The 14,390-nt window shown below is 36.6% G+C and overlaps 2 protein-coding genes across 2 annotated transcripts in view; one reads left to right on the plus strand and one right to left on the minus strand.

The window, feature by feature from the left end:
* The window catches only part of LOC121373471 (WD repeat-containing protein 49-like), a 126,117-nt gene that overhangs the window by 47,793 nt on the left and 63,934 nt on the right, over positions 1–14,390 (minus strand). Inside the window, exons 26-27 of the mRNA XM_041500136.1 lie at positions 13,840–14,035; positions 10,015–10,133 (exon numbers count right to left, since the gene is read on the minus strand). Of these exons, the coding sequence (XP_041356070.1) occupies positions 10,015–10,133; positions 13,840–14,035 (315 nt within the window). The remainder of the gene's footprint in view (positions 1–10,014; positions 10,134–13,839; positions 14,036–14,390) is intronic.
* On the plus strand, positions 775–4,140 carry LOC121373215. Its single transcript, XM_041499703.1, has one exon. It carries the CDS (start codon positions 819–821, stop codon positions 2,667–2,669), a length of 1,851 nt encoding a protein of 616 aa, XP_041355637.1. The 5' UTR covers positions 775–818; the 3' UTR covers positions 2,670–4,140.

Here is a 14,390-nt window from a genome sequence, read left to right on the forward strand (position 1 = left end):
AAAAACAAATGAAAACAAAAACAGCAAAGACAACATTTGTGTGTACAGACTATTACTTCCAAAAATACTTGAAATGCTGATTAAATCTTCCATATTATGCTTTAAAACAAAAAATCTTCCAAAATACTTGCATCCTTCTTACATTTTATTACTGGTTATTTGTTTAATGGATTGCATTGAATTGATTTGAAGACAAATGAAAAGCAGTTTGTTGTTTGATTTAACAGTTAAGAGTGCAGTTGATCGAAGTGAACTAGAGTTTGTTATCAAATTGAGATAACAGGTAAGACTTCAGTTGATGCAAGTGAACCGAGTTTGTCATCAAATGAAAATAACAATTAAGACTTCCGTTGATGTAAGTGAACTGAGTTTGTCATCGAATCGAGATAGAAATTAAGACTTCAGTTGATCGAAGTGAACTAAAGTCTGTCATCGAATCGAGATAGAAATTAAGACTTCAGTTGATCACTAAAGTTTGTCATCGAATCGAGATAGAAATTAAGACTTCAGTTGATCAAAGTGAACTAAAGTTTGTCATCGAATCAAGATAGAAATTAAGACTTCAGTTGATCACTAAAGTTTGTCATCGAATCGAGATAGAAATTAAGACTTCAGTTGATCGCAGTGTAATTTCTTCAGTTGATCGAAGTGTAATTTCTTCAGTTGATTGAAGTGACCTATAAACATGTCCTGCTGAAAACTTCCAGTGTATGTGCTAAAAAGAGCACAGTGATTTCAATAAAGGAAGAAAATTTATATAATACATTATGTCACTGCTGAACCGAACAAAGCATTACTTTTTATTGGTCTGCGTACTAATGTGTGGCTTTCTCTCACTGCTAACATGGCATCTGTTGTACGGAACATACAACATCTCCATATTCAGAGGGTCGGAGGTCAACAGCAAAAGGTTCGAAAGAACAGAAGACAAGGTGAGACTGGCTACCAAGTCGATGATTTCAAAAAACCAGTGGAAAGATCTGGCCATTGATAAACTCACTGGTAAAATGTTACCAATGTTTGACAACCAAAATGTCAGAGAAATAATTATGCACAACCAGTTTGGTACAAAGCCTGGTCAGTTAAAAAACAGTCAAGCTTCAAAAAATGACATGTCACCCACATCAACCAGTCAAAGTGTGCGTCCAGTAATAAGCATTAATAATGTTAATGAAATGACCAGTCAGAAGGCTGGATCTGCAATGGCGTTAAGTAGACAAGTTAATGGTCATTTTTCCCAGGCAGTTTCAGGTAATCGAAGTTTGCTACAGACTACGAGTCCACTGAATGGTGAGCTGAAGAAAAATGAACACATTTTAGAAAATGTCTGGAATATGTACAAGGAGAGAACGGACAAGATGAATGCAAAATTGACAAATGAAAATGATTCCAAACAAAACAGAAATTTTACAAGTGTTGAAAGGAACTTCAAAACTCCTGTATTAAATCACACATCAAGTGACCATAGAAACACTTCTTACTTACACAATGCAGAAAAAATTCTGCAAAATGACAAGGCAGAAATTCTGCAAAAAGACAACACAGAAATTCTGCAAAATGACAATCCTAATTTGTCTTTAGCTGGACCTAAAGAGGTCATAACACAAGTGACAAAGAAAGCTGCAGTGAACAAGACAAGTGTGTTAAACTATCTCAACAGATCAGAAATCATTTCCCTCTATTACGGACATTCAGTAATAAATTCATCACGACTGCAACAGCTGCGAAAACACCACCCGTGGTTGGTTCTGTCAAACTTCGAGCAACTCGACCCCAAGACCACCTTCCGGCCTGACATCTGCCAAAACTGTTTCAAGCCAGACTTCCCCATTATCATCGACCAAAAAATGAGGTGTAAGACTTGGAATTCCGGCAAGTTAGACCTGCTCATTTTGATTTTCTCAGCTCCATCAAATGTCAACACTAGAGATGTGATCCGAAAAACGTGGGGCAAACTCTGTCGGAATCCGGGCCAGCCGACCGCCTGCCTGTTTGTGATCGGGCTGTCGAGGAATAAAACCACCAACAAACGCCTACACATTGAGAACGCCTTATACATGGACATCCTACAAATTGGTTTTAGAGACTCTTACTCCAATCTCACCTACAAGACGATATCCTCGCTAAAGTGGGTCGCGGATAACTGCTACAAACTGAAACACGTAATGAAGACTGACGACGATATGTATGTGAATACCATGTTAATTCCTCTCATGTTGCAGGCAGCACCGACAAAACGTTTCATGGGAGGTCATTGCTGGGGACCGTCCAGACCAAGCAGAGATTCTTTTTCCAAATGGTATGTTCCTCTGACGAGTTTCAAAAGGGACAAACTGCCACCAATGTGTTCTGGCACAGGTTACATCATAAGCATGGACGTCGTAAAATCCATCGTGTTCACTTCGCAGAATATTCCGTTCTTTCACCTGGAAGATGTCTACATCGCCATGTGCGTGCAGCAACTGGGCATCCTGCCCGTCAGCATCGTGGGGTTCAGCAACATGTTCCAGGAATTCGACGCCTGTCGCTATAGAAACGAGGTGATGACCTCACACCAGATCTCATCGGGTTATTTGAACCTGTACTGGCAGGACATTCAGCAATGTCCGCCGATCCAAGTCTCACCACAGGAACTTTATATTCCTCTATCATTTTCAGACATTGAATGAGTATTTTTTTAATATATATATATATTACATGTATGTGTTTATCCTGGTGGAAGTATAAAAATGTTTTAAATTATGTCAATTTATTACAATGTTTTGCTAAGTTTGATGACTAAATACCTGGGCCCACATGTTTAAAGCAATCTTATAGAGTTATGAAATCATAAAACCATTGTAAGCTATGATGTCACTATGGCATGTGCTGTATAGTAACGTCACACCCTACAATGGTTTTACGATTGTGTAGCGCTAAAATAGCTTAGAAAATATGGACCCAGTATAGTATAGTCATTTTCTGTTTATAACCTTCACCGAGCTAACACTGAATGCGAAATCAAGGTCAAGGTCATGAGGTATTTTTTCTCATTCCACTGTAGAACTGTTCTTGTTTTCATTCAATAGCTAACAAAGTTCAAGCAGTCATTCTTTGTTTACATTCAGCGTGAACTCAAGGTCGAGGTCATGAGCTATTTTTATCTTGTACCACTGTAGAACTTTTCTTGTTTTCATTAATGGCTAAATGAAGTTCAAACACTCATTCATTTGTAAACAGTCAAATCAACACAACATTTTGGTATCTTTTCCAATATCTAGAATACCTTCCTAAACATATGGAATGAAATTACTAATCTACTCCAAAATGTAGATTATTTCATGAAATCTGCGTTCATTAAGTATATTTACCCATCTGTAGATTATTTCATGAAATCTGCATTCATTAAGTATATTTACCCATCTGTTTTGCTTAACAGCGCCCTCTATTAGATCTTTGATCAGGAACCTTAAGTGATGCGAGTTTATTGTAATAGGATGAGTTGTCTCAGTTGCATAAATTTAATTTTGGAATATTCAACAGTTTACACAAATAGATTTACCTGCATTAAATAACATGCTAACAGGCAAACAGGCCTCGACTTATGGATATCTTTTGAAAAATCTTATTAAAATTAGCTCTACTGGTCTACCAATAGATCTAACAGCATTGCATGGAATCTCATGTCCAGGTGACATTTCATCTATAAATAACAATTTGCCTTGACAGATGGAGATCTTTTGAGGGCATTGTGGCCAAAAGGCAGGACAGTTAACAAGGCAAACGTCAACAAGTGTCTTAATATAACACAACAGTAGACATTCAAAATAAATAAGTGTGAACAGTTTCATGTTTTTGTAATAATTAAAACAACTTTTGAGGAGTCGCGTTTGTGTATGATTTAACCAAGTACTAACATGCAAAATAAGGCATGTCCAGTTTGGCTATAGACTGTTTAAATTTCAGGACACTGGAGCATAAGACTAACATATTCTATTCACATGGGGCGAGACATCGCTCAGTGATACAGTGTTCACCTGATGTGTGATTGATCTGGGATCGATTCCCGTCTGTGAGCCCATTGGGCTATATTTCTCGTTCCAGCCAGTGCATGCTCCACAACTGGTGTAACAAAGGTCATGATATGTACTATCCTGTCTGTGGGATGGTGCATATAAAAGATCCCTTACTGCTAATCGAAAAGAGAAGCCCATGAAGTGGCAACAGCAGGTTTCCTCTCTCAAAATCTGTGTGGTCTTTAACCATATGTCCGACGCCATATAACCGTAAATAAAATGTGTTGAGTGTGTCGTTAAATAAAACATTTCCTTCCTCCCTTCTATTCACATATGCACATATAAACATAATACGACTAGACTCCACTCGAGCTATAATCAGAGGTGAACATGGGTTAAAAATTTTTTTTTAGGAAGTTTTAATTCTAGTGGTCAGGTACTGAGCTTGGCCCTAGGTGATTGGGCTGCACAATCATCTAAAATGGCAGCACCCATTCAGAACGTACACAAAGTATAGAGTTTAAGCTATTCGCCAAAAATTAATAGCATTCAATTTTGCAAATTTGACTAGAAACCCTGTAGCCAAATCAAGGTAACGTGTAGCAGCACAGGATTATTTTTAAAACAGCTATACACATACAAACGACACACGGTTTTGAAATTAGCTTTTTGGCGAATTGGTAATGAGATATTTTCACCAAATTCAACTTTAAATCGTTTGGGGAGATTTGGTGAAGGACAGCTTGGTAATTTAACAAAAGTATACACTTTTTGTGTGCAACTTAGAAAACAGTTGGCTCAGAAATAAATACCTTGTAGTAAAATTCATAGTATGAAAAAACCTGTTGGACAGGCAATACATGTAGGTAAGCAGCACACACAGTTGATTTTAGTGTCCATGCCAATTTGCTTGAATGTAATAAATGGATGTATAAGCATGAAAATAAGTGATATCGCAACACAACTCGGGGCTGGCTTTGGGTATGCAAAACATTTCGCCAAATTGTCTATTAAACTTAAAAAATTGCAGAAATCGACAGTTATTTTCTGAAAAATGTCAATTATTACATGAAATGATTTCGCCAAATTAAAATAAACTACTTTAAAAATTCGCAATTGGCGAGTTTAGCGAGTGCCAGAGCTAGCCCTGTAACTCAGACTGTTAAATTTCTCATATCATGACCTACATGTTTTTCTTTAATGACCTATAAGTTTTTCCTTAATGACCTATAAGTTTTTCTTTAATGACCTATAAGTTTTCTTTAATGACCTATAAGTTTTTCCTTAATGACCTATAAGTTGTTTTCTTAATTATACTACATGATGTATGAACTTTGAGTTTTCTTGTATCAAGTTTTCTCATATCACAACCTGTAGTTTTTCTCATATCAATTTGCTTATATATTATGATCTGTAAGTTTTCTCATATCACAACCTGTAGTTTTTCTCATATCAATTTGCTTATATATTATGATCTGTAAGTTTTCTCATATCACAATCTGTAAGGGTTTTTTTCTCATAACAATGTTCTCATATCATGATCAGTAAGTTTCTCATATTATTTTTGTCATATCAGGACCAGTAGGTATTATCATACTTGTAGTATGACCAGTAAGTTTTCTCATATGTAAGTTGTGTCATATCATGACCAGTAAGTTTTCTCTTATCATGACAATAAGTTTTCTCATATGAAAGTTGTGTCATATCATGACCAGTAAGTTTTCTTACAAATCAATTTTCTAATATCATGACCAGTAAGTTTTCTCATATGAAAGTTGTTCGTATCATGACCAGTAAGTTTTCTCACAAATCAATTTTCTCACATCATGATCAGTAAGTTTCTCATATTATTTTTGTCATATCAGGACCAGTAGGTATTATCATACTTGTAGTATGACCAGTAAATTTTCTCATATGTAAGTTGTGTCATATCATGACCAGTAAGTTTTCTCTTATCATGACAATAAGTTTTCTCATATGAAAGTTGTGTCATATCATGACCAGTAAGTTTTCTTACAAATCAATTTTCTAATATCATGACCAGTAAGTTTTCTCATATGTAAGTTGTGTCATATCATGACCAGTAAGTTTTCTCTTATCATGACAATAAGTTTTCTCATATGAAAGTTGTGTCATATCATGACCAGTAAGTTTTCTTACAAATCAATTTTCTAATATCATGACCAGTAAGTTTTCTCATATGTAAGTTGTGTCATATCATGACCAGTAAGTTTTCTCTTATCATGACAATAAGTTTTCTCATATGAAAGTTGTGTCATATCATGACCAGTAAGTTTTCTTACAAATCAATTTTCTAATATCATGACCAGTAAGTTTTCTCATATGTAAGTTGTGTCATATCATGACCAGTAAGTTTTCTCTTATCATGACAATAAGTTTTCTCATATGAAAGTTGTGTCATATTATGACCAGTAAGTTTTCTCACGTGTAAATTGTCTCATATCATGACCAGTCACTTTTCTCATATGAAAGTTGTGTCATATCATGACCAGTACGTTTTCTCACAAATCAATTTTCTCACATCATGACCAGTAAGTTGTCTCATATTATGACCAGTAAGTTGTCTCACATCATGACCAGTAAGTTGTCTCACATCATGACCAGTAAGTTTTCTCACGTGTAAATTGTCTCATATCATGACTAGTACGTTTTTTCATATTTAAGTTTTCTCACATTATGACCAGGGCTCAATTTCACAAATCATTGTAAGCCTAGTTTTTAATGTAAAAGTAAATCTACAACTAAATCACAATTCTTATTACTATTATAGTTCAACAAATATATTTCATCTTCTCCCTTTAAATGGGTTGATATTTGTCAACAAGGGAATGGTCAAGAAAAAATGAACAGTAATTAATATGGAAAAAAAAAAAAATATATATATATATATATATATCATTTTCTTTTGTTTTTAAAATACTCCAGCTTCTGTAATGATGTAATTTTCTGCGTGAAACATTGATGTCAAACACGTGCAAACGCACGACCGGTATAACTGCTAGTAGCAGACGTAAACTTACGATGTTCAGTGAAATGGGTCCCTGTAGGTGTTATCATACATGTTGTTTTCTCATATCACAGCCTATAAGTTTTCTCATATCACAGCCTATAAGTTTTCTCATATCACAGCCAATAAGTTTTCTCATATCACAGCCTATAAGTTTTCTCATATCATAACCTGTAAGATTTTTTATGTCATTTAACCAAAAACAGTTTATTATAAAACTGAAACTTAAAGTTTCTTTTGTTTAATGACACCACTAGAGCACATTGATTTATTAATCATCGGCTATTAGATGACAAAGATTTGGTGATACTGAATTTAAGATTTTTAAATTTAATAGAATTCCACTGATTTATTAATCATCGTTTACTGAATGTCAAACATTTGGTAATTTTGACACACTCTTAGAGAGGAAATCCACTGGAACTTTTGTTGTTGTAGTTTTTTTTGCTTTTGTTATACAGGTGTGTATGAGCATGCTTGTGTGATAGATGATGGTGTACACTGTAAAATACTGGGCCCACTTTCACAAAACATCGTAAGCCTAGTTTTGCACGAGAACGTAAACCTACAACTACCGTAAACTACAATTTGTATTACTATTATAGTATGACAGATATAGTTAAAAATACACATATTTCATTTTCTTTTGTCCTCAAAATTCTCCATCTGTAATGATGTAATTTTCTGCATAAAATAGATTCCAAACACATATAAATGTATGACCGGTATAACCGCTAGTTGCAGACATAAACTTACGATGTTTTGTGAAATAGGCCCCTAATCATGTTGTATATTTTAGAATAACTGAATCTGTTCTATGAATAGATTATAGATAGTGTGATATGAGTGATATTGATGTTGAAATACAGGGGGGGGGGGGGGGGGGGGGGGGGGGGGAAATGTGTGGTCTTTCTTACTTTTTACTTGTTTTTGTTTTTTTACCATTTAATGATAAGTGACCTTATGACCTCTAGGAATCATTCGAAAATGAAATGATGTTGATTAACAGTTTGCTTACACAAACAGCTTAAAGGCACACTTAAAGAGACATACCCTAGTTTTTAAACACTAAGGCATATTTTTTACTATTAGAGCCGTTTTTGTTAACTGAAATCATACTTTACTTAGATTTTATTGTTTAGATTATCCATTTCCGTACATTCGAAGTATTTTTGGTTATCCTGGTGTTTTTAATATCACAAAATGCATTTTTCATATTTTAAAAAAGTATGAGTTTTAGTCTATTTTTAGAGGGTATTTCACCATTTCAAAGTCACATACTCATGTTTCACTCAGTTGTAACTTTTTCCAAAGGTGTTATAGGTTTGTAGATTAACTAAACTTTCACAGGTTGAAGCTAGGGTATGTCCTTTTAAGTTTACCAAATGTTTGACATCCAATAGTCGATGATTAATAAATCAATGTGCTCTAGTGGTGTTGTTAAACAAAACAAACTTTAACTTTCTTACAATCGCAGCAAACTTGAGACAATCCATTTGAGATGTTTGCGACAAACGGCTAGAGCTTTTAAATTATTCGTATCTCACTGTATATTCAATATGATTCCGATTTGCCTAATGTCTGTTGTATATCCTAGTATATCATTTTTCATACATGATACAAAACTAATGGCACGTAAATTCTAGTTAGGGCTACTTACAAACATTGGGATGATCAGAGATACATTGAATATGCATTGAAACCCCGCTAAACTGAACACCCATGGGACCAAGACAAATGTCCAGTTTTAAGAGGGATCCAGTTTAGAAAGGTTAAGTTCTGTCCTGGTTTTTAAAAAGGGATCGGTCTACAGGCTAGTAGGTACTGGGTTCGGATCCCAGTCGAGGCATGGGATTTTTAATCCAGATACCGACTCCAAACCCTGAGTGAGTGCTCCGCAAGGCTCAATGGGTAGATTCCAAAACCACTTGCACCGACCAGTGATCTATAACTGGTTTAACAGAGGCCATGGTTTGTGCTATCCTGCCTGTGGGAAGCGCAAATAAAAGATCCCTTGCTGCTAATCATAAAGAGTAGCCCATGTATTTGCGACAGCGGGTTTCCTCTCAAAATCTGTGTGGTCCTTAACCATGTGTCTGACGCCATATAACCGTAAATAAAATGTGTTGAGTGCATCATTAAATAAAACATTTCTTTCTTCTTTTTTTTTTAAAAGGGACTCTGTAAAATGTCCAGTTTTGAGGGAATTCTGGTTTACAGAGGGTGCGGTCTTCAGATGTTTCACTGTACATACACTAATATTTTAAACAATTCTAAATCAAGCAGCTAAAATCATGGACTGTCAAGTGCCATGAAAATCTGTGCACTGGTTTTGTGTATTGTAATTTTAATTTAATTTAAAACTTGTATTGTTTTTTTGTTTTTTTTTTTTTTTTTTTATTTTTGTTTTTTTTGGTTTTGTTTTTTTTATCCATTTTATTTTATATGTATATCTATTTTATTTTATATCTATTATTTATTTTATTTATTTATTTATTTATTTAATTTTATCATCATACCCACAACAATGACCAAGTAAGGAGAAACCCTAAACCACTGTCATACAAAATGGTTTTAATGACATCAAGTATAACAAATACATCAAAATCTAAACATAAATTCTTAGCACTCATGACATGTATTTTTTTAGTTTTTTGTTGCTGTTAGCTACTACCTTTATCAGTCAGTATTATTGTACATATTTGTATATATGTGACAGTCAATGAAAACAGTATTTGAATAAAACTCACTCAAATGTTTCGATGTTGTTGTGTGTAAATAAGACAATGTGTGTGGGGGTTTTCAGGGGGGGGGGTAATTTTTTATTTGTTGCATAACCCCTCCCTATTACATCACAGTTCTGTTGGTCGTTTCTGCCCCAGAGTAGAAAGAGGTCTACTCACCTAGGTCACAGTAGAAAGAGTCACTCAGGTCACAGAATATAAAGAGTTTATAAAAGTATGGTTATGGAGTAGAAAGAGTTTGACTCACCGAGTATGGCCCAGCGGGTGCCTGCCCCGTGCGCTCCCAGTGTAGATACGGCAGGTTGGGAATCGTCCCCGGCTGTCGTCTTTCTCGCTTTCGTATCCTCAGCTCCTGATAGTCCTTCCCTGTAAAACACAACACACATAATGAACAAGAGAAGAAGCACTGATGTTTTAGAAAATAAAGGATTTTATCCTACAACCACTGTTTCTATTCACAGATTATGATGACAGATAAAGCAAAGTCATATACGTATAGCAGCAGGATATGACTGCATAATATATATATCACTCATCTGATCTCTAGGTTATTGTACAAAGTAGCTGAAATAACAGATATAACAGCTTTTCCCTGTCAGGAACAGGTCATCATTTTCCGACTAAGGACTGGACACAACAGGCTGAACCAGCATATGCATAAGAGGTTCCGGCTGGTACCTTCTTCCATGTGCTCCTGTGGAGAAGCAGAACAGACGACCGAACATGTCATCCAAGACTGCATAAACCTACAACAACTGAGGGAGACTACCTGGACAACTACAACAACTCTCCAGAAGAAGCTGTATGGTACGAGAAGTGATCTACAGAGAACAGTATCGTTCATAGTCACTGCTGGCCTCGACGTGTAATCAACAATGAACGAAAAAAAGAAAACAGCTTTTCCCATTAATTTTTATGATCTGCAGGATAAAGATAATAACTAGTTAATTACGTTGGATATCGGCTTTATCCTGTTCAGGCCGAATGAGAAATTCTTGCCTTCACAGGATAAAGCCCAATATACAATGTCATTAACTAGACCATGTCGCTGTCGACTAGGGTCTCCATGAGTACTCGAGTACTCGGGCACGGGTCGAGTCTAGCAAGACTGAGTCCGTTCACAGGACTCGAGTATCCGTGCAAGGTGGAATCAACTATAATACAATGGACAATGTAGGACAATAATTTCAGCAGTAGATAATCAACTATATAAGTTACACAATAATTATATGATCATGCACTATATAGTCTCTCTTTTTAAACTGGCTAGCCGTCACAACACTGAACATATCAATCAGTTTCTAAATGCAATAACAATGGCATTATTTGGCATCCATGTTCAGCGCTGGAATTAAGATGCATGATGTTATTTTACTTTAATGCTTAATATCATTATCATCCAGTATAAATGCCGGGTACTCGGGTCCGGGTTGAGTTTGACCCTCGAGTCCATGGACTCGTGGAGGAACTACTGGCGACTTGTATAAATCGTGTGCACTGTAAATGAAAGAAAGAAGTGTTTTATTTAACGACGCACTCAACACATTTTATTTACGGTTATATGGCGTCAGACATATGGTTAAGAACCACACATATTTTGAGAGGAAACCCACTGTTGCCACTACATGGGCTACTCTTCCGATTAGCAGCAAAGGATCTTTTATTTGCGCTTCCCACAGGCAGGATAGCACAAACCATGGCCTTTGTTGAACCAGTTATGGATCACTGGTCGGTGCAAGTGGTTTACACCTACCCATTGAGCCTTGCGGAGCACTCACTCAGGGTTTGGAGTCGGTATCTGGATTAAAAATCCCATGCCTCGACTGGGATCCGAACCCAGTACCTACCAGCCTGTAGACCGATGGCCTGCCACGACACCACCGAGGCTGGCCTGTAAATGAGTGCAATAAATAACATGGCAAAACAACTGGTATGTGGTTCTGTATTTACTATATACCACCGTTAATTAAACAAGTACTTTGAGAGTACTGCTAAAGCAATACATGTCCCCTACCTGACCCAACAAGATGTTGCCCAGTGGGAAAGTGCTCGATTGATGTGTGGTCGGTCTAGGATCGATCCCCATCGGTGGGCCTATTGGGCTATTTCTCGCTCTAGCCAGTGCACCACAACTGGTATATCAAAGGCCATGGTATGTGCTGTCCTGTCTGTGGGATGGTGCATATAAAAGATCCCTTGCTATTAATGGAAAAATGTAGCGGGTTCCATCTCTGAGTGTGTCAAAATGACCATATGTTTGACATCCAATAGCCGATGATTAATAAGGTCTCACTACATAGATCACTTCCGGGTGAGAGTTCATTCATCACGGTCCACTATAGTTCCAAATTGTGACACATGTTATGGTTCACATATTCACTTCTAGGAAATGGTGACGAACTAAAACAATATGTATGTTTAATGGTACGCCTTCTGGCTATATTTTGCCCATGTCATTTGGTAATATTGTGCATCGACCTTTTGGGACGTGTGTATAGCACAAGAGACAGCCAGAGTGAATCAGTTAATAACCACCTGTTCGGACCGGTACTACAGCCAAATGCAGTCATATAGCAAAAAACAGAGACGGAAATGTTCTCAATTTTGGAGTGAAAATAAATGCTTATATAATGTATGTTCGCAATGGTGTATGTTTTTAATGCCAACAAGAATCCATTCTATTGGCAATCTTCATTTGAAGCTGGGCAATTTAACATGGGTTTCAATGGCAGATGACATCTGTGTAGTGAGACCTAAATCAATGTGCTCTAGTGGTGTTGTGAAATGTTTTGTATCTCCTAAATTACAAGGACAAACCTATGTGAAAAGTGTGTAAATCACCATGAAAATGAAACTTAAATTAATCAGTAACAGTACATGATAAAGCTACATGTATATACAAAATGTCACCTCAATATTTTCAGGCATTGCAAAACAAAAGTCCAGAAAACAAATTTTCATATCTCCTAAGTTCAAGGGCCATAACTCTGTCAAAAATGGGTCAATCGACATAAAAGTCAAACTTGATCTGTAACAGTATATGATAAAGCTATACACAAAATTTCAGGTTAACATCTTAAGGTCTTCCAAAACAAAGTCCGGAAAACTAATTTTCATATCTCCCAGTTCAAGGGCCATAACTCAATCAGAAATGGGTAAATCGGCATAAAGTCATACTTGATCTGTAACAGCTGTAACACTACACAATAAAGCTATACACAAAATTTCAGCTCAATATCTCAAGGTATTCTAAAAAAAACCATCTGGAAAACTATGTGTGAGACAGACAGATGGACGGACAGACAGACAGATTATTGGGCCGCACAGCACACTCTAATAGACCACAATACCATGCATCAACAGCTATTACGACTACATTTCTAGACAATGATGTGATCGGTGCTCGCCCTGTGATGACTCACCAGGCAGGTGCAGCACCAGGCTCCTTACCTCTAGGGGGCCCATCCTCAACTACTGCATAAACCTACAGCACTCCTGTCTAGGAACACAACATCATTCCTGTCTAGGGACACGACCTCATTCCTGTCTAGGGACACGACCTCATTCCTGTCTAGGGACATGACATCATTCCTGTCTAGGGACACGACATCATTCCTGTCTAGGGACATGACATCATTGCTGTCTACAGACATGACATCATTCCTGTCTAGGAATATGACATCATTCCTGTCTAGAGACACGACATCATTCCTGTCTAGGAATATGACATCATTCCTGTCTAGAGACACGACATCATTCCTGTCTAGGGACATGACATCATTGCTGTCTACAGACATGACATCATTCCTGTCTAGGAATATGACATCATTGCTGTCTACAGACATGACATCATTCCTGTCTAGGAATATGACATCATTCCTGTCTAGAGACACGACATCATTCCTGTCTAGGGACATGACATCATTGCTGTCTACAGACATGACATCATTCGAGTGAACATGTACTACGCATGGAAGATTTTGTATTACACATATGTGCAATAAAATATTTTGTTATTGCATGGTCAGATTACTATAGCAAGATTAAAAGGGCATGTAATAAAGTTATGTACCCAGCACCGTATTATCCCACGTGTTAATCCTGTAGTCTACCGATTGCTCGTCCATTATATCAGTCGATTCTTTCATTTCGTCTTTCTCCGGTGTTAAACAGATCGTGGCATCCTTTGTATCAGCTGTCTCATTTTCTTCATCCAAGTTCTGAAGTTCCTCTCCAGGAATATACTGTTCAATTCTCCAGTGTTCGTCCTGTATATAACATAGAACATGTACATAAACATTATTAGTAAAAAATGTGTTTTCTTCATCCGTGTTTTCAAGTTCCTCTCCATGAATATACTGTTCAATTCTCCAGTGTTCGTCCTGTATATAACATAGAACATGTGCATAAATATTATTAGTTTTCAAGATTACGTATCAATTTCAAAACTGATCAGCAACTGTTATTTAACATTTCAGAAATGTGTACAATCTCAGTCAGTCTTTGTCTCTCTCTTATTCTCTCTTATTCTTTCTCTCTTATTCTCTCTCTCTCTCTCTTTCTCTCTCTCTCCCCCTCTCTCTCTCTACCTCTCTCTCTACCTCTCTCTCTCCCTCCCTCCCT

Source organism: Gigantopelta aegis, chromosome 5 (assembly GCF_016097555.1).
Source record: "Gigantopelta aegis isolate Gae_Host chromosome 5, Gae_host_genome, whole genome shotgun sequence".
NCBI lineage: Eukaryota > Metazoa > Mollusca > Gastropoda > Neomphalida > Peltospiridae > Gigantopelta > Gigantopelta aegis.

Excerpts from the sequence above, each read along its gene's own strand:
- LOC121373215 (XM_041499703.1), top strand. The coding sequence starts at position 819 with ATGTGTGGCTTTCTCTCACTGCTAACATGGCATCTGTTGTACGGAACA.